Source organism: Ascaphus truei, chromosome 4 (assembly GCF_040206685.1).
Source record: "Ascaphus truei isolate aAscTru1 chromosome 4, aAscTru1.hap1, whole genome shotgun sequence".
NCBI lineage: Eukaryota > Metazoa > Chordata > Amphibia > Anura > Ascaphidae > Ascaphus > Ascaphus truei.
This window is the reverse complement of record NC_134486.1, coordinates 121,021,710-121,043,797: the sequence shown is the minus strand read 5'-3', so window position 1 is coordinate 121,043,797 and position 22,088 is coordinate 121,021,710. Positions and strand designations below refer to the sequence as shown.

General features: G+C 41.4%; 1 protein-coding gene across 2 annotated transcripts in view; it reads left to right on the top strand.

Annotated features, from left to right (window-relative positions):
• Window positions 1-22,088, top strand: part of ESR1 (estrogen receptor 1) — a 284,615-nt gene that overhangs the window by 76,930 nt on the left and 185,597 nt on the right. For both annotated transcript variants that reach the window (XM_075596522.1, XM_075596521.1), the window contains exon 2: window positions 6,802-6,992. In XM_075596522.1, coding sequence (XP_075452637.1) covers window positions 6,802-6,992 — 191 coding nt within the window. The remainder of the gene's footprint in view (window positions 1-6,801; window positions 6,993-22,088) is intronic.

Genomic DNA, 22,088 nt, shown 5'->3' with positions numbered 1-22,088 from the left:
TTCTTACCTAAACTGGCAACCGTTTGCTGTTCATCTGTCAAATACTGATTGTGTGCCTAACATAATGGCTGCTTCAATTGGTGTAACTCAACAGCTACAATGTATCATTATATTACTAATGTAGCGCAGTTTCCCTTCACCCTATGGGAGATACGGCGGCTACTGTGTGTGCGGTGCTTTACCTGTGGCTCACAGGAGCCCTGAACCTCCGCTGCTGGGAACCTGGGGTGTACCTGGATCGTATGGTGACAGCGCCTCCACCTGTGAGGGATCTTATCAATGTGGGATAACCCTGTCACAGGGGCAAAGGAATGCCACCAAAGGTCCAACGTTTCGGCAAATAGATTGCCCTCTCCTTGATAAAGGCAATCTATTTGCCGAAACGTTGGACCTTTGGTGGCACAATAAACTGCACCTTTAGAAAGACCGTGTGCCTGCTTCCATTCCTTTGCTCGAGTACCTCTGGGATGTCTGGACCTCCCTGGATACAGCGCACCGGCAGATAAGTACCCCCCTCCAGCACCTACCAGCGGTGTGCATGTGCTTCTACATATGACAATAACCCTGTCACAGGACACAATGGAAGAAATACACACTCGCATGGTTTAACAAGTTTACTGAACACATAAGAATAATAACAGAACAACTCAGGCCTCACAGGGCCTTACCCCCACACAGTGCCCCCAATCACCATGCCCACACCCCGGTGGGGGTTACACCAAAGTACTGAGGTGCCCTGGGCACCTACGGTGTCCACAGGAGCCAACCCACCCAAAGTGTGTGCGATAGCGCTGCCCACCAGAAGTGTTAGAGTTGGTGCACCTTCAGATGGGGGATACCTGCCAGGTGCTCCAGCACCTGGTAAAACCGACAGAAGAGAACCATCCTGTCCCACGCCATCACCGTCAGCGAAGGCGTATGCCTCCACGTGGGGTGGTATCGGCTGGAGTGTCCCAGGAGTCTCTAGCCATACGGTGGTGCTCCGGTCTCAGACCACAGGCCGCAACTGCTGCGCGGCGTTCCACTGTGTCCCTGACACTAATAATGCTAAGTGGGGCAGTGTACCTATCTAAGGGGCCTGTCCCTATAGTAGTCACAAACTATGTGGGAGTTTGGGCCTAACAGGGGGTCTCTGGCCTAGTGCAGGGTCACAGACACCCTGCACACACACCCTACCCTCTTCTTGTCTCAGCTCCTACTGGCGTGGTCTCCTCAGTATCCACTAAGTTGGAGGTGGGATCCGTCCATGCTTGGCTGCTGCAGCCCATGTGTCAAGAAGCCCCAGAGGCTACTGGGGGTTGTAGTTCCCCTGCGGAGTACTTGTTGTAATGGCTGCCGCTGTGTGACTGCACTGTGCATGCGCAGGGTGTGCCAAGATGGCCGCCAAACCTAAACCTGCACTGCGCATGTGTCAACTGTTCTGCGCATGCGCGGCCACATTGAAGATGGCGGCGCCCTGTAAAGGGAGCCGCCACCGACTTGGTCGCCCTGCGCAACCTCCCTGCTCCTGACGGTGGTCTGACCGCAACCTCCGGCGGCATCCGCACCACCCGCGGAGGTAAGGGGGAGCCCATTAGGAGACCTGGCCACACTAAGGTAAGCTTATATTACAGTTTACAGCACAAATGGCTGGGAGCATTTGTAATAAATTATCCGAAACAGGAAAGCGTGGCAAAGATCTTTCACTGCTTGGGAGGTTTACCAAAAACGGCTATAGAAATCAAAGGATGCTTTAAAACTCATAAAAAATGGCATTTAGAGTTGTATATATATATATTTAAACAGTCACTATTATCTAATTCTACAGAACTGATTTATTAAAAAAAAAACACATAAGATGTCACATGTTTTGCTGCTGTAGTGACACAAGGGCCTATGTACATGTTATTTTATCATTATAACAAGTGTTAGGAAATATCAATTACTAGTGTAATTTTTAGTTATATGAACCATACAGTGAAAATATTACATTTTGTTAACCTATATAATGAAACATCCGGGCTGTGTAAAATAAATGTTTGGTTAGTGCATAGTAGCTTAATTCTGCACTTACACTATTACCAGACCTTGTGAGGGTTACACGAAGCTGAACTTGGTGGATGTTTTCGACGCACTTTCCACTTTTTTGTTTAGTACACCGAAACATTATTTTTTATTACATACCATTAACAGCTATGGGGTAGATCCAGAGAAGGCTGTTAAATAATTATTGATCCTTTAAATCGGGTTAACATTAAGCTAAGGGCCTTATGCAGAGAGCATCGTTATTTCGAAATTCGCCATTTTTTGTACAATTTCGCGCAGAAACCGGCAGAAAATGGCGAGTTCCGAAAAACGCGCCATTTTGTTTTTTCAATTGATAAAACTCGCCTCGCGGCTGGCGAGAACCTCCATCTCGCCATTTTTAAAACTCTCCGAATGCAGAGAGGTGCGAACGGCAAGTAGCGGCTGTTCGCGCCAAAAAAGGGCGCGGTTCTCGCATTTTTGCCGCGCCAGGAAAAGATGGCAAGATGGCGCTCGCCGCCTATAGTAAAGGGGGAAAAAAAGGCGCAAATTTGTTTTTACACGTTTCTGAAGCGCGCATCTCGCCAATTTAAACTCGCCACACGCATCCATGTTAAACATAGCAGAATTCGCACTTTTCTGCATATGGAGAATAAAACTCTCCAAAAAAGCTACTTTTTATGAAATTCGCCCATTTCAAAATTCTATGCTCTCTGCATGAGGCCCTAAGTCTTAACGGATATCCCCAAAGGTTATAATGTCCTTGCGTTCACCTGAAAAATAGCAGACCGCTAACTTTTAACGGACATCTGGCTGCCTCATATACAAATGATATGTTATTGAGCAATTTACTTAACAATGGAGAGTTGTCCTCAGACCTTCTAGCACATGGGAATAACGCTATGATATTAAGGACCTTCCACTAGCTGTCCTTACTCACATCCAGACCCCGATTCAGTGTGTTATTTCTGGGAATAGCCTAAAAGCAATGTAATGGACTTAACCCTTTCATTACTAAAAGTTACATGTGGCATACAAAGATATGTTAGGAATATAAATGTCTGAAACATCATAAATTATTGTACAGTGTATGTTTTTTAGTGTTTAAAGTGATATGTTTGTGTGATCTAATATGGTATATAATGTAATCATGGCTGTATCCAGTATGGATGCACAATCATGTTTATCCATACATATCTCTACAATACCAATTAATAAATAACTTTCAATAATGTACAAATAAATTAAATGATGGAAGGACATTAGAAATAACGAAAAAATGTTAATTAAAAATTAGGTCTATGTATTAACACAGAGAAAATGTTCTTACATCTGATGCTAAACTGAAGAAAAATAACGTCCATTTCCGATTTCGGGAGCGATCGTTAATAGCACAAAAGTGACGGCCTTCTGTGCATCTACCGCCACATGCACAGCACAGTTCATTTTTTAAATGAAAAACATAATAATAATTTTGTCTCTGATGCCGCAGATTGAGAAATTTGAGGTTAGTACAGTGTGCTCAACTCCAGTCCCCAAGCCTCTCCAACAGGTCAGGTTTCAGGATATCCCAGCTTCAGCACAGGTGGCTCAATCAAAGACTGAGCCGCTGATTGATCCACCTATATATACTGAAGCAGGGACCGATTGAGCAACCTGGGTTGAAGCAGGTATATCCTGAAAACCTGACCTGTTGGGGGGGGGCTTGAGGATTGGAGTTGAGCAGCCCTGGGTTAGTAGATAGATGCACAAAAGCTCAATTTAAAGCAGCAAAACATGTGAAATCTTATGTATGTATTTTAAAATAAATCAGTTCTGTAGTATTAGGTAATAGGGATTATAGATAATAGATTTTGTATTTTAAATTCAACTCATAATGACATTTTTAATGAGTTTTAATATACTGAGCATTCTTTGATTTCTATAGCAGGTTTTAGCTAAACCTCCCCAACACTGCAATATATTTGTAACACTTTCATGTTTGGGATAATTTGTTGCCAATGTTCCCAGCAGTTTCAGCTGCAAACTGTAACAATAGATAATGTTACCTTAGTAATATGATACATTGTACCTGCTAAATTACACTGACTGAAGAATTGATTGAAACTGAAAGGCAGGCAGCCATTATGTTAGGCACACAATCAGGATTTTTACAGATTTATAACAGGATCACCAAATAATTGTTGGCTTAGGTAAGAATATAGATTCATACATTGTCACATGCTTTACATATTAAAATAATAATATAAGAAAAGAAAAGGGGGGTGAGATATAAAAAAGCTACAAAAGCTAATGAAGCTAATGCTATGCAACAAAAATTGCACCAGCCTTCTCGATGGAAAAATAAATTTATTTCAATGGGATTTAATTTTTCATAAATCTGGTGCTGTTTGTTTCTTTTCTCTTTATACCAGTTTTGCAACCAGATTGTAATAAATATATCATTTTGTTACATAATGACCCATGTGTTTTACTATCGAACTTGATGGACGTGTCTTTTTCTCAACCTCATCTACTACAGTATGTACCGTAACTATGTGACTGTGTAATGAAGTAGAAGCACAGTATTTAAACAAACCCTCATTCTCTATTATTTGGAACAGTTTATTAAAAAAAACAAAAACGTATTTTTTATATATTTGGTAGCTCAATGGGCAATCATTTGCTGTACGTGAATTAACGGTTTTTATTTTGACATCTTTTTTTGAGAGTGCCCAGGAAAGATGAGTTATTTACCTTTACTACTGTATCCGAGGGAGTTACACATTCCACCGAAATAGCAAACGTTCTTTTTATCTATCTTTCAAGTGAAGTCCTGAAAGGGAGTGCCACAGTTGAGCTAACCGCTGCTAGCACTAATACATCATCCACATCATTAACATTGCTCGAAAGCCTTTCTGTTCAAATCATTCCCCAATATCCTAACGTATGAACCTGAAATGTATATAACGCGACTTATCTAATTTTTTATTTTTAACCATTATATGTCAGTAAAAAAAAAAAGCAAAATGGTATGAAAAGAGAACATTTGGATACAGAATCTTTGTACTACTTTATAGTAGCATTTACAAACACACACACAAAATCCCTGCAAGCTCAGAAACCAAACCCACCAGGGGTTGGTGACCCCCTCCTCCCTGGTTTTAAACTCAACCATCACACTTTTAAATAGCCGGTCTTGTTATGCACCTGCGAATGGCTGGTCTATTGAGACATTTCTCCCTCCATTAGAGAGGTGAAGAGAGCGTTTACCTGTAGTGTTAGAACCTGTTAAATAGAGTACACCGTGGCAAGGTTAAAGGCTTATAATGTTTGGCCAAAGAATTTAACTAAAAGACACTTACTTATGAGAAGAAAGACACATACGTATTTAACTGTATAATTTGTCATACTGGATGAAGCATTGGGCCTTTTTATTTTTATAGTAGCATGTCTAATAATGCAGGAAAAACATGTATATAAATATGGAATAGACTTGAATATCTTATTCACGGCAGCACAAATTTACCATATGTCATGTTAAACGGATAGATTTCTTTGACTGGGTGACAAAGGTAGTGGATCTCTGAGTAAAGCCTTTGACGCTCTTCCACATATAGTAGGTTGCTACGAAAACAAACTACGAGGTCTATGTATTAACACAGAGAAAATGTTCTTACATCTGATGCAGAATGTTAGAATTATTGGACAAATAAAAGCGAAAAGGAATGACGCAATGTGATCTGTCCTAGGCTTCCTGGGGCTCAGTAAGATTTGACAGACATATAAAATCATCTCCTGCATGCAAAATAGAGTCCTCTTTGGAGTTCTGATAAACTTTATTTACAAGCACAGACAGAATATAATAGAAAAACTTTGGGGATGCATAAATTAGGAGAAGGTGAAAAAACAACACTATCCCAGGGAGAGCAGTTTGGGGTAGACCACTAGCTATGGCTGCAAGCTTGAAAAGATTAATACAGCATTCTGAAATACAGGCTATAAGGCAGGGCTATACCAAGTGCTAGGGATAGAGGATCGTACCAAAACCCAGGGGCCTGGGAGGGGTAGCTGCTGAAAACAACTGGCTGAATGACCGCTGTACTGCAAAGAAGCTTGCAACGTGGTGGGACTGGATCAAAGGATGCTAAGCAAGAGCAAACAAAGAAAACACATGCAGAGGACAGGACACAATGTTATATACAGTATCTCATTATAATAAGTGCACCATGTTCCGTCATTTTGCACTAGTTTGACCGCATTGTTGCAGCCGGGGGGCATAAGTAAATAGACCAGCTGGACGCCTACATTATGTCGGTCCTAAAGAGGGTGTCGTCTCTACAAGATTAAATCAGTTTTTTTTGATCAATTGACCAACAAACAACCATTTGTGATGCTTGATATATTTACACTTCATTCTAACACTAATTTATGCATATTGCAATTGCAATCAAAATAATGACTAATGTGGAATTAAACTATTGCATCTCATCTTTAGCATAATGTAAACATATACAAGCATAAGTTTTATAGGGTTATAATATTTTTCATGTGCACAATATACCCAGGTTAAGCCTCATTCAATTACTACCTTTAAGATGGTTATTTATGTCATCCGATTAAAAAAACTGATTCCTAAACAAAAAGCACTATATTTATATATGTGACATATTGTCTCCAAATTACGGTTCTGTTTTTGCACTGGTTTTGCCCTTCATTTAATTATTTAAGCAGGGAGACTTTGGTACAGTAGATACCCCTCATAATATTATTCCGTGAAAAGCAACCACTGCCTCAATGAGTTGTTATCTTTTGCAGGTCAAATGCAGACAACAGAAGACAGGGTGGAAGAGAACGTATATCAGCAGTGAATGATAAGGGGCCTCCATCTATGGAATCCACCAAGGAAACCCGATATTGTGCTGTTTGCAGTGACTATGCATCTGGGTATCACTATGGTGTGTGGTCGTGCGAGGGCTGCAAGGCCTTCTTTAAAAGAAGCATACAAGGTAAGAGGTTTAAATCTGTCGCTTCTCTTGATTTGAAGGCCTACAGTAGATATGAAGACAAAAGAACACATAACATGGAAGTGCAAACGAGAACACAATGGTATCAACGCAGAATTGGTACAATTCTAGGGCAAAACCATTGCTCTATGTGGGTTATTTACTAAATTCTCTCGGGTGCAAAACTGGGGCAAAAGACTTGCCCCAGATTTATCAAAGGAAAAACTCCCCTGGCTTTAATTAGATTCCTTTTCTTTGATAAATATGGCTCTGTTTTTTTGCTCTAGTCTTGCACTACATTTGCAGCCGGTGAGACTTCAGTAAATAGAACTGTATCAATGAATAAAATTCTATAGGATCCAATAGGATTTTTTTTTTAAATACATATGGTGCACTTGTTTTGCCTCCAGAATTGATCCACTTTGGCCTTGATACATACGCCCCATAGTTTTTTAGTTTGTACGTCCATGTTCAAAATCTTTTGTGAAGATACAGGTCTATATTTACTAAGCGGTGCCAAGCCATCAGACATCTTGGAGTCTGTTTACTAAAGTTTAAATTAGGGCAAAACCAGTGCAAAAGCAGAGCCATTTTCATCAAAGGAAAGGAATCCCACTAAAAGCAAAGGTATTTTATCCTTTGTCTGGTGCAAATCTTTTGCACAGACTTTGCCCTAGTATTGCAGCCAGGAGACTTTAGTACGTAACCCCTGCTATTTTGCCATGAGGTGTCTTGCGTCTCAGCGCTGTTCACTAAATGTGCCTCACAGTCCCATGTAATTTCAAAGGGAACTAATGGCAATTATATGCTCCATACAGTAGGTTAAACATATTTGATTGTATTTCGAAGCAATTTTTGAAAAGTGTCTTGGGAATGTTTGCAAACAATGTATAATTTAAGTGAGTTCTTTTAATATCTGATTAGGTTATGATTGGAGGAAAACAGAATAAACTATAATGCACCTTTCTCAAAGCCCACTCTGCAACAAAACTTCTTTATTAAAGTTTATATATTTTTTGAATACTTATACCGGTTTATTTAAATGTAAAAAAATTCTCAATCACCAAGATTTGTGCCACCTAACCTACAACTGACAATAGTTTACTTGAACTGGATATGTACTTTTTATGACATTTAGCACCTTTATAGTTACGGTACCTGTTAATGATGTATCCCACGACACTCTTTGGTCCATAATTTACTTCTAACTTCTCTTAATGAACTTCCCTCAATCGCTCTTTGACACAACTATAGCCAAACAGGTGCAAAATTTATTAATACATTAAAGCAACAGAGGGATACAGGCATACCCCGGTTTAAGGACACTCACTTTAAGTACACTCGCGAGTAAGTACATCTCGCTCAATAGGCAAATGGCAGCTCGCGCATGCGCCCGTCAGCACGTCCTGAACAGCAAACCGTCTCCCTACCTGTACTGAAGCTGTGCGCAAGCGGGGAGACTATAGAGCCTGTTACAAATGCGTTATTTACATCAGTTCTGTACGTATATGACGATTGCAGTACAGTACATGCATCGATAAGTGGGAAAAAGGTAGTGCTTCACTTTAAGTACATTTTCACTTTACATACATGCTCCGGTCCCATTGCGTACGTTAATGCGGGGTATGCCTGTACTGTAATTTGACAAAATATACAGATGCATCGGACGTTATTCGAACATATCACGGAGCCGTTTTCGTGTGCGCTGCTGCACTCCACGCGGCCACATCACGCGGTTGCTTTGTTTGAATTTCATGGATTCCGATTTTTTCGGGTGCAATTCTTCGCGTTTCCGTGACAGAAATGGATGAAGTGTAATGTGTACAGTACAGTACTGTGTCAATTTTGCAGGTTTTTAAAAACCAGAACACTACAATGCCATTTTCTGCACTCGATAAAAACGAGTCAACACGCGGTAATGACGCGCCATGACATGGGTATTCCGAGGAATACAACAAGTGATATGTTCGAATAACGGCCGCTGCATCTGTAGTCACAGGATGGTAGTATTATATGGATGTACTAAATACAGCCGTAAAATGTCCTGGCCACTCTGAATTCCTGGTACAATGCATGAGGGTCTCAGCATATAAAAAGAAACAAGAAAAACATAGCATAATACTGTATAGTTATTAGGATGCAACCATGTGATGTTTTAAAACATAGATGCCTCAGAGGTATTGTAGTTGATTGGAAAAATATGAATGGACCCAGATAGCTTCAACTCAGCCCCCTTTCCAAAGCACACCAAGTCCTGTTATATTTTCTTCACTTTATTAGGAAAGGAGCAGTATATACAGGCACTTGTGGATGTAATGGTGTTGTGAGAGTGCTTCTCTATAGGTGCTTCGTAGTTAAGGGCAGGTGAAAAAGATTGGGCCTTGCCAGTGGAGGGTAACAAGAAAACGTACTCACTCAGCCAGTGTAGGAAGGAAAAGGAAGTGTGAGGGAATCTGGGTAATAGCAATAGTCTGTGGACAGACCAACTATCAGCAAGACAGGGGGGAGGGCAGAATAGCCCATTCTGAGACAAGATCTCAGAGGTTGCTGTAGCAACTCACTGGCTACATTCTCAGAGGCAGAAAGGGCAACATAATGATACATCACACAGGCACGGTGTGTGTGTGTGAACAAATGCATGCAGCTGAATTTAAGGAGCTGACAAGCAGTAGGGGGGTCAAACAGAAATATGATTCTTGTTCCATGACACATTTAATTAAAAATACTTAAAAACAATATGACAATATAACAATAGAATTGGTGATCGGGTGTCCGTCCAGTCCCCAAAATTGAAATTCTACTTACAGGAAGCAGGTATAATATGTGCATTTGGATATAGATGTGGAATCGGGAGATATTTTACAGTTGTATTTAGTACATGCATATAATACTACCATCCTGTGACTATATTTTGTCAGGCGCCGTTACAGTATCCCTCTGTTGCAGTTTCCTTATCTGACTAGGATAGTCAGATTATCTGTTAATACCAGGTATTAATTGTGTTAATCAATTCTTTTTGTGTGTATTTCACAGTCACTTTGTATTCAATTAGTAGTAGTGCGGTACCGTCCTTTTTTTCACAATATATTAAAGCAGCAATCCCCCCTACATTAAAGAAGCAATCCCCCCTAATAATTTCATTATTACCCCCTATCTTTTTTTTCAGTGTTGGAACGAGAAGTTCCTCCAGAGCTGAACCGCGTCTATTATTCCCAAGATACTTACTGGTGAAGTTAATGGGTTTAAATCTACCACCAGGGGAAACAAAATGGCTGACAGACCTCAGGCCAATAGAAAGCCACAACATCACCAGTTGTGGCTACCTATTGGATAGCCATTTAAATCCCCTTTAAAAACCAGAAAGTAATGGCAGTTCAACTCAAGAGAGCATCCCTGTTCCATTCTATAAAAAAGGCTTTGTTAGAGGGGATTGCTGCCTTTGGACATTCATATTAAAATGCTTCTTCACAAAGGCTGCTCTTTTAGCTTCATCAATATTGACTTTTGATAACTCTACATTTTAATAGGTTTTCATCTTTTCCTAGTGCAACTGTATATCAAAATTAATCTTTACTTAAATTTGAATAATTTCATCATTGATTTTCATGCTTTTAAAACTTTTTGTCACTTCAGTGATCTAAATTCAGAATTATAATATTGCATAAACAAGGTTACAATTAGAGATGTGCAAACCGGGGAAGATTTGCTTTTCATACAGTAACTTACTGTGATGTTCTTAGTAAATTCACAAAATAGCACATATTTGAACCTGAGAAAATGTTTTGCCCATTTCCAGTTACATTAAAGTGCCAGACAAGCATATGTACATTAAGCATTTCTGCAGGAACCTGGAATTCCCTAGTAGCACATACTTGGCATACCTACATGCATGGCAGTCTAAAAGGGGAGGGGGGAAATATCAGTAATATCATAATTATTCAACTACAGATAGTTAATCAACAGGTAGCAATGAGTGTACAGTATGTAGTGTACAGAAATAGAATCAAACTTGCAATCTTCAATTTTAACTACTTTACAGTACAACAACTCAATTTGGGTCAACTGAGGGCAACTTAGGCAAACCAGAAAGTCAATGTGTGGCCCACTACATGGTGACAGGGGCCACACCCACCCCTGCATCAGAGTTCAAGTCAAAATACTATTTTAAATAATGTGGTCCATGTATGGAATTCATCAATATACTATTTTAACATGTATTTGCTCATCATTTCTTTCCATTTCGAATGATCTGCCTAATAAACAAGCTTCATACAAATGTAGTTGCCAGGTGACAATTGTTTTTGCAGAAGGCCATGGGTTATTATATATGTTACTATGCATTTTTTCATCGACCACTAATGGCTCTCTCTCTCCCTCTCTCCTTTCTCCTTTCCTCTTCTCTCCAGCAAAAAAATGTATTTCAGGGTCTGAATTGGAGTAACACACCTTTAAGTACAGTATAACTTAAAGCAGTGGTTCCCAAACTTTTTTGGATCACCGCTCCCATGGTTCTATAAACTCATTCCCAGTGCCCCCTATCCCAGGGGTGCGCAAACTGGGGGGGGGTTCCCCCCAGAGGAGGGTGTAGGATTTTCTTGGGGGGGGGGATGCAGAGGCATAAATGCTGGGGGATCGCGCAAGGCCTCTGCCACTGAACTTACAAAGGTTCAGCCGGCTTCAGATGACGTGTTGACATGGCAACACAGCGTCAAATGACACTGCGGGGTCATGTGACGTCACCACCCGCGTTGCAACCGTTGCCATGGATACGCGTCCTGTGATGTCACATCACTTGACCCCACTTGACTTGACACCCAGGGGGGCGTGAGCACGGGGGGAGTGGATGCCGGGGGGCCCTACCCCATGCTATAAAAAGCATTATCCAGAATAGCAGTTGGCACGACTCACGAAGGAAGATGATAAAAATACATTCAAAACAGTAACAATTAATTGCACATTTATTCAAAATCCGATTAAAACTTTTTAGTTTAATTAATTCAACAAAATTGATTAACTTGATCCGGTGATACCAGCTTTTCAAAGTCTGATAATCATTCAGCAAGAATCTTAGATACCACATTTAGTAACTACAGTACTTCTATGTTCAGTAAATTCTTAATGCGATGGATGGGCTTGATGAAGTGATACCAGTTTTCCAATGTCTGGTTTAAAGTCACTTAGCAGGAGTCTTAAATCACCACGTTTAGTAATTTGGAGTCGAATTCTTTGCTTGGAGAGAAGTTGGATGACCACACTAAAACCACGTTCCACCAAATATGATGTAATATACAAATATATTCGGGGACAGTACAAGGAGCTTTCAAAAGAACTATCCCAAGGGCAGTACAAAGGACAAGAGTCATCCCTTAAGGTCGGAGGAAAGGAGATTTCACCAGGAACAAAGGAAAGGGTTGTTTACAATTAAAATGTGGAATTCATTACCCAAGGAGACTATGATGGCAGATACTATAGATCTTTTTTTTTTTTTTTTTTTAAAGGTTGGACAGCTTTTTAGAAAGGAAAGGTATATAGGGATATACCAAATAAGTAAACATGGGAAGGATGTCGATCCAGGGAGTCATCTGATTGCCAATTCTTGGAGTCAGGAATGAATTTATTTTCCCCTTATGAGATATCATTGGATGATTTTTCTCTGGGGTTTTTGTTTGCCTTCATCTGGCTCAATATACTGTAAGTACAGATATAGGATAAAGTATCTGTCGTCTAAATTTAGCATAGGTTGAACTTGATGGACGCATGTCTTTTTCCACCCTCATCTACTATGTAACTATGTAATGTTGGAAATGCAACAAGGAGCTTCTTTAAACCACTGTCTATAATGCAGGATAGCAATCGGAAATTTCCTTCTGTAACCAAAACTCTTGGCACCATTTCTTAAACTTTGGCTTCAGCGTTATGTCATTTTGTAGCTCAATTAGTTCCTCCTCCACTACCCAAACTTCCTCAGTATCTGAAAATGGATTTATCACCAGTTGGGAATTTCCATCAAAAGATCCTGAAATCGCTCAAACATATCGTCATGTAGCATGGTCAAATTGTCACAAAAAACTCACAGATCAGCATCTTGTATCTCACCTTTCTCTTCTAGCTCAGACAGACTTGGAAATTGGTATAACTCGCAAGGCCTATATTGCGCTTGAATAGAGTTAAATTTGAAATAAATGTAGATACGACAGATTTGGTCTTAATAAGATTTACCTAATTTCTTTGCCACTGCAAATTCATTTAATTGAACTTTGCAAATAGTTCTGATAAATAAGCAATGTTATGCCTGATCTCTTTGAGTTCATCAATCAGCAAAGCATTTGGACCGTCAAAACTCCACAACAGTGTCAAAAAGGTCGTGAAAGTGTCTAACACAGTTGCCTTTTGATAGCCAACGAACTTCAGTATGAAGCAGTAAACGTTCAAAATCTTTACCATTCTCAACAGAGAGCTCCCGGAATAGTCTATCATAGCAGTAATGACTTGTGCAGGCGATCACTGAGGTTTTTTGCAACCAGATGTTATTGATGAATGACACAGTGAATGGTAAAGATATTTGGCACTGCTCTTTTCAAGTAAGAAACACACCCACGGTAGCGACCATTCATTGATGGTGCTCCATCAGTTGCACAAGCAAGTATGTTAGTAAGTGTAATTTCCTATTCTTTGAAGAACTACTCAACAACGCGAAATATTGATTCTCCTTTGTATCTGTTTTTAGTTGCCTTGCAAATAACAACTCTTGAGCCAAACTTTAGTCTTTTATAAAGAGCACATAAGCGAGAAGCAAAGATTAATTGTCTGGCAAAGTTGACTCATCCAGCTGTAATGCAAATTCTGTTGTCCTTAGTGTGCTGCACAGTGTATCTTCCATATTCTCAGGAATTTCGTCTATGCGTCTTTGCACTGAATTGTTGCTGAGAGGAATCGTCTTAATTATACAGTCTGGTGACTTATGCAAAACAGTACTCAGAACCTCACTAACTGCTGGTAGGATGAGTTCTTCACCAATGGTACAGGTGCAACTGCCTGTTGTGAACCGCTGTCATAGAAAAACTGTGACCATCTCGCAGACATTCCGCTAGAGAGTCCACAGCAGGCTGTAATGGACCATCAAATTAACACAGTTGGGGTCCCTCCGTTTGAATGGGACTCACTCTGTGTAAATCCTACCGGGTTCCACCTGTCTGTAATAGATGCGCAGTAAGAGAGACTGAATCACTCACTCTACCTGCGTGCCTCTAACAGGCGATCATTGGGATTTTATATTAATAATATATTATTGTAGCAGGGGGTTCCTGGAGCTGAACCACATTGATTTCAGGTCCGGGGACCCGGACAAAAAGACACCCGGTGACTACAGTTTCTCAAAATGTGGCATACTGTTGTGACTAGAGCTTTGGTGGCGTGCTTACTAAAAATTCCGATAGCTTCCACTAGATTTCAGCACCATGCAGAGGCAGAAACTTGAAGCGAGGAAGGTGTTTGGCTCTAGGCTCCAGCCTGGTCAGTCGTAAATAAGCGAACAATGCACCTTCATTGCCCCCTTGCCGCCCCCTTGCCTCTCAGCGCCACCTAGGTAATAACACCGCTCCCCAGGGGGCGACACTGCCCACTTTGGGAACCACTGACTTAAAGGAACAGTTTCGCCTAGGTTTATTTTATATTTTTTATGCAATGGTGGAAGTTAGGGATCTGCAAAGGTGAACCTCATTAATTTCAGCTCCAGGGAGCGCTTGCTTTCCGAGGTACATACTTCCGATAGCGCTGCTGGTACTGTCGACTCTAGGGTGAACAATATGGAGGTTTTAAGCTGCCATGTCATGTCGACCTAGAGGATGCCGCAACGTTTTTATTTATTTTTACATGGTGCTGCTGTACCTGTTGGTGCGCAGGTGGCGTAAGCCTCCGCTTCTGGGAGCCTGGGGTGATCTCTCTCTCTTTGTTCGGTGCAGCGCCTCCACCTATGAGGGATCCCAGCAGGGCGGGATGGTCCCACATAGTACTCAATAACCACTATACAACTGAGTTTAATATAGCTTTTTTACTACTCACACTATAACAATAACACACCCACAATACAATATCACAATGCAATACCCAACACCCCGGTGTGGTTCCCCCAAAGTACTGAGGGTACCCTAGACACCCTAGGCCCCTAGAACAGTCCCACCCAAAGTGTGAGGTAGCACTACCCCTGTGTGAATCGTTGGTGCACTTATATACCTCCCTGGGCACTCCTGTACCAATGTACCGCCGATGGATCAAAGGGTCGGTCAGGTCCCACGTCGCAGGGCCTCCAACACCAATCCCCTTTCTCCTTATGAGTACCGATCCGCCTTGTGAGGTGAGTTCCAGCTGAAGTGTCTCACCTAATGTCTAAGTGGGCCTGTGGCCTGGTCGTCCCAGACCGCAGGGCACCACATGACCATCTGGTCACTGATGCAACAGCACTTCTGTTTACTAATAAGGAAGTATCCCTATCTGGGGGCCTTCCCTGCAACACTTTGCTGGGGGTGACTTAGGACCAAGCTGGGTCCTAAGGGGCAAGCCTAGGCCTAATCCAGGAAAGCACTGCTTCCTGGACACTACCTGCTCCGATGCCTCCTCAGTCAGGACTGACTCGCTGGGTTTTTGCGTGCCAAAGATATCCTCCTCCTCTCTGCATCTACACCTGAGGATTCTGGGACATGTACAGATACAGCCACCAGTATTCGATCACTTGCCTGGGTAAAAACTAAGGCATCTCACAGTAAATGCCTGAACATGCCTCAACATTTCTGTGAGATTCCTAATGGCCCATTGAATTAACACAGCAGGGGTCCCCGCAGTCCCATTCAGTTTGAATTCGCCATTTTTTGTTATTCCAAGTAAATATAGTTTCCCCTTTGTATGCATTTTTGTTGCTCATGCATGCTGAGTATATACATACCTGGATAAGTATTACTTAGATGATCATTTTGTGCTTTGTATATATTTTTTTGGTTAGTTACCTGTTTACTGTGTTTTGCACTAGGCTTGTTGTATAGTATTTATCTATTCTGCTTTTCAGTAAATACCTTTTTCTTAATTCATCACTTTGTTTAGAGATCTATTACATTTATGAGTGCTGGGAACTTCATTTGTGTTTTGTTATTAATCCTTGAGGAAATAGGGTTCCTCATTGTTCCCCTGCATCCCTTCTGGATAGGACTATTTGCTTACCTGTATAGTGCAGTGCTGTCTATACCAAAGGAGCGTAAACTGGGGTGCGCGAGATTTTTCGGGGGGGGGGGCGGTTGCAGAGCCCCCGCGCTCTTCCTCAAGACATTTAAATTAAATGGCTGGGGGACCGCGTGAGGCCTCTGCAACCTCAACTTACAGAGATTCAGACGGCTTCTGGACGCATCTCCATGGTAACGCACCGTCAAATGACGCAGCGGGTCACGTGATGTGACATCACATGACCCGCTGCGTCATTTTATGCCGCACTAAGGTAAGGGGGGGCATGAGCACCGGGGGAGACAAGGCAAGGAGGCGGAGCAACAGAATTTGCGCAACCCTGGTCTATACCATATACTTTTTATATAAATGGCTGAAACACAGCAACAGATGCATATGAAATTGTATTTTTTTCCCCCAAGGGATTAAATATAATAACATGTTTAATGAATAAAGGGAATGTAATATATCTTTATGAGGCCTACTATTGTATGTAATATATGTGTATAAAGTATGACTGTACAAGAATGAATCTACTTATGACAACAAGAATTTCAGGGAGACAGAAGTTTGCAAAATAATAATTTATTACACACAGTTGCGGCACTGTGTGTAAAAAATAAGCAAACCAATATAACATTAGTTACATCCACTACAGCAGTAGGTGGGATAGTCAGGTGGGGGGCAGCCACAGGTTCAGCTGGCTCAACAGGATCAATTGTGACCTATGTGAGGAAGAGGGTCACCGTTGGCTCTTCCTTCGCCTTCTCAACCTCGGGCTCTACATCCACAGACGCAGCCTGTCTGGCCAAAGAAAAATGGTGTCTCACTGATGGTCCTGAAAAATAAATACATAATTTTATCACATACATTCATACTAAACGTGAATACATGGAAGCACATTAGTCTAGATTTGCTTAGATTGAACAGGCATTTTTTTAACATGTCTATTTATAGAACATTTTAGGAGTACAATATACAATAGATGCCCTGATCCACAAACTCTTGGTAAACTTTAGAAGGCCTTTACTCCCACACACATGAAGGACAGCTGAGGCATGCTATATTTTCTAACCCTATTGTAGAGCAATAACATTTAGAGTGACCTCTCATTTTCAAGTATGTCCTGGCCACTAACTTATGTCAAGTACTTTAAAAGTGACTATTTCTAACATGTTTGCAATCATCAGAAGCCTGGAATTCATTTACGTAGACAGGAGCATGATTTGAGGGACACTGGTAAATAGGTAAAGCAGTGGGGTAATCGTTACTATACCTGTAGCAACAAATTCTTCAGTGAACCTTAAGACTATAAGCAGGTTGGTGATGTTGAATCTTACTTGATAAGTGCTGGGTACAATGGGGGCTATGATACCTTTCATAATAATCAAGCTTGACATTCACGCTTTGAGATACTGAGACTATAAGTGTTGATGAAAATAGTGTTCCTGTGATTATAGAGCATTTATATAGTCCTCAAAGAGGCAAAGAATTCCTATATACTGATTGATCCCTTACTGCAATGTGGAAGGCATGGCCAATAGTGTTTATCTATCTATCTATCTATCTATCTATCTATCTATCTATCTCTCTATATATATATATATCTCAAATGGAAATATTACTGTATGCTCATTTGCATGTCTTAGACAGGTCTGCAACCCTGCCTTTCACCATTATCACCCAGCACACAGCATTTCCACTGCAGCAAGGGATTCTGGGAGATGACATGAAAATGAGCACACAGTGCCACCTTTTGCTTCAAAACCATTCAACATGGTTCCCCTGTAGGCTTAAGCTTGCTACATAGTCACAGCTTTGACTGTTTACTGGCTATGCATCTTAACCCTGGCTGTGCTCAAAGCTGTGACCATGCAGCAAGCTTAAGCCTATAGGGGAACCATGTTGAATGGTTTTGAAGCAAAAGGTGGCACTGTGTGCTCATTTGCATGTCATTTCCCAGAATGATATAATATGAATAACGTGTGTTGTTTGCAGGAGTTAGAGATGGAGTGAATATAGGGCGGCATCTTCACAAGACAAACGCATGGCTACCGCAATCATAAGGGCAACCCATTCCAGCCGGGTTAATTATTTCTTCTCAAAATCATATTTGTCAAACTATGGTCAGTACTTTGGACTACTTTTTCCCCCCATATGATAAACAATACAGATACAATTTACAGGACAATAACATGACTTGCTGACTGTCTTGCCTTGGTAGTCTGCCACTCCAGAAACAATTACTCTAACCACAGAGCACATCCTCATCCCAAATACATTGTTTCATCATGATAATATTATTGTGTGATTCTATTCCATAACAAATGTGGAGCGGTTTTCCAATAATGCCCTGAGATAGACATTGACCTGAGGAGGAGTGAATTGTATTCGCTTTATGTTGCCAAATCAATTAAACATAGTCTGTGGTGGAACCAACAATTAAAATTATTTGGATTCCCCCCCACTTCCCCCCATCCCCCCTCCCCCCAAAAAACAGCATTTGTCACTGGTTGATACAATTAGCTTAGTACAACTTGTACACTGTAATGAGTTGGCATAACATGTGAGTTTTTTTCCCTTTTATCTGGTTTGCTTTAAAAGAAAAGCTTTAATCCTTTCTGGGGGAGACTTTTGCATAAAAAGATAGTTAAAGATTTTTTTGTTCTAAGATCCAAGCAAGAATAACTCCTCCACTGTTTTAATCTTTTACTGCTGTGTCTGTTAGACATAGAATTGCATTGCAGTTACACGGCATAATATAATCTTCTGTACCACGAGCTGGGAACACTAAAAAACAGATGGTCAACTGTAATAGTTTAATTGAAAGCATTGTAGTAACAGGTGTCGAGAAAATGGAAATCTGGATTATGGCCCATGATTTACCAAGGCCAGTAATACAGTTTTACTTCAGTACCTTTGTCGTGTGTATATATAGCACTGACTTTAATTAAATGCTTTGATAAATAATTTGTGTGTTAACAGTATTCATAAAACCATTTTAACCACCAATTACAAGCCTTTATGAGCCTTATGTATCAAGGCAAACGTAGTGTGAATTTGGGGCATAACAATTGCACAATATGTATAGTATCAAAGAATAAAATCCTATTTGATACAAATGGTTCAGATATTTTGTCCCAGATTAGCACCAATTTTGCCTCGATACCTACAGTATGAAGTCCCTCCAACATTCTGCACATAAAAATAGTTGCCACTGTACTTACTCTACTTACCCTGGATGGAAGCACTTCTAAGCAATTCCTATGGAAGTACCTTGACCTATGCAGCTACATACAAAACATCTGCTGTCTAATAGGTACAGGACCCAATAATGTGAAGCGTAATACTAACAAGTTTTTTTCTTGTATAGCGCTGCTAGTGTATATAGTTCTGTACAGAGAAATTTTGCAGACACACTCCCTGCCCAGAGGAGTTTACTATCTTTTTTTTGGTGCCTGGGAGATAAAGTGACTTGCCCAAGGTCACAAGGAGCTGGTACCAGGAACTCCTGATTCACACTCAGTGTCATTATTCCCAGAGTCTTTACTCTCGGAGTCTTTACTCACTGAGCCATTGCTTCAGCCCCCAGTGTACCTGCTAAATACAATAAGTACAATTCGAGGTATGCATATGCCCCTGTGTGTTTAACTCATATAATGTTAGTATCTTGCCCAGTGAGCATAAAAAAATTATTCATGTTAAAATCATGATTTCCTTAATCGCTAGATTTTGTGGTTACCATGGTAACCTACCGACTTCACTGGGCTCTGGAGAAAGCTCCATTTTAACACTTAATATTTCAAACGTGTATATCTCTTGAACGAAGCCCCAGGCACCCGTTTTGGCCCACTTTTGCAGCTAGGAGATTTTGATACATCAGCCCCGTAGACCTCGGTGTGTTTTATAAATCTGTTGTAGTGTTTCTGCACAAGCTTTGCCCTGGTGTTTTTGATAAATGACTGCCAATGATTTCAACAATCAGTTGCATTCCCATGCTCCAAATTCCATTAAGTAGGAACACTTCTTGAAACTACCTTTAACGTTGTGTGTAGCTGGAGGGCAGGGGTGGCAAACCTTTTTTTTCAGGCGTGTCAATAAATGGGCACAATTTCTTTGGTGGGCTATTGTCCTATTTCCCCCCTCCTCCCTCACTCAATCCCCCTTCCCACTCTCTCCCTCAAATACACCCCTTCTCTCTCTCATGCCCCCCTCCTCCCTCCGTCAATTCCCCCTTCTACTCTCTCATTCAATCCCCCATCTCCTCTCACTCAATCCCCTCTCCTCCTCTCTCTCTCAATTCCCCCTCCTCCTCTCTCACTCAATCCCCCCACCTCCCCTCTCACTCAATTTCCCCTCATCTTCTCTCACTCAATTTCCCCTCCTCTTCTCTCACTCAATTTCCCCTCCTCTTCTCTCACTCAATACATCCCTCCTCTCTCACTCTATTGCCCTCCTCTATCACTTCATTTCCCTCTCCAGCTCTCCCATTCAATCCCCCTCCTCCTCTCGCACTCAATCTGTCTCCTCTCTCATTTAATATCCCTTCCTCCTCTCACTCAATCCCCCCATCTCCTCTCTCACACAATACCCCCTCCTTCCTCACTCAATTCCCCCTCTTCGTCTCTCACTCAATCCTCCCTCTCCTCTCTCTCAACTCCCCCCTCCTCCTCTCTCACTCAATATCCACCTCCTCCTCTGTCACTCAGTACCACCTTCCACTCAATACCCCCTCCTCTTCTTACTCATTACCTCCTTTTCTCATACTGAATACAGTACCTCATCCTCCTCCTCTCTCTCAATACCCCCTAATCCTCTCTCACTCAATACCCCCATCTCCTCTCTCACTCAATTACCCCCCTTCTCTCTCACTCAATCACACCCCATCACTGACTCAATTCCTCCCTCTAAGAATTTAGCCTTGGGGGTTGGAGAGAGGCCTTTGGTCCCGCAGCAGAGGGGAGCTGTACCCCCACGGGTGGTTGCAGATGGGCCAACTTCTGCCAAGGAGAGAGCCAGCTGCTTAGGCATGGGGCTACCGAAGGAGGTAGGAGAGGTAAGTCTCCTGGTTTGTGGGAGGCGGGCGACAGGCGGCTGGAGGAGGAAACCGGTGAAGCTCCTGTTCCTCAGAGTGGCTGATCCCTGAGTATCATCAGATTCTGTAGATGATTTGTAGTTCAAATATTTAGGGTTTCATTGTAGGTTGTGATAGTTTTTTGACAAACCACCATTAGAGTTCTTCATAGGTGAAATTATAAGGGATCATTTATCAAAATCTGCTCGCTCCAAAATTAGGACAAAACTAATAATGAAAATTCTGTTCTAAATAGAAGGGGGCTATTTACGAAAGTGAAAATCGGCCAAAATCCTTGAAAAAAACAATGCAATTTCCTAGATTACCTTGTGCATCCGCCGATTGGCATTTTAGAGCTTACTCTGATGTGCTTACTTCACTGAACAATTAGGTGATTTACTAGAGAAAAAACAGATGTTTTTTGGGGGTGCTAACTATCTTGCACTGTCGCAGAAATTACAAATGAAGAGTTTCACACCTTCATTTTCACCTTACTTTGGGGACAACCACCACTGATATCTTACAAGTTTAATTGAATAGTTTTAGGTCAAAGTGATAGAATATACATACAGTATATATATATATACCATCACTGTCCTCTAGGTGCTGGAATAGGGCAGCTATGGGACTTTCCAACGCACAGAGAGTAAATTTCCCTAGAGAAGCCAGCGGCTGCTGCTGGCTAATTGAGCAGGCTGAACTCTTGAGTGCTCATGGTAGTTTTAAAAGTCAGGAAGGGACTATACACAATGAGACAGACTGCTGTTCCCAGAGAAGAGGGACAGAGAAGAGTTCTCCCCAGCTATGTGAAGCTGGTA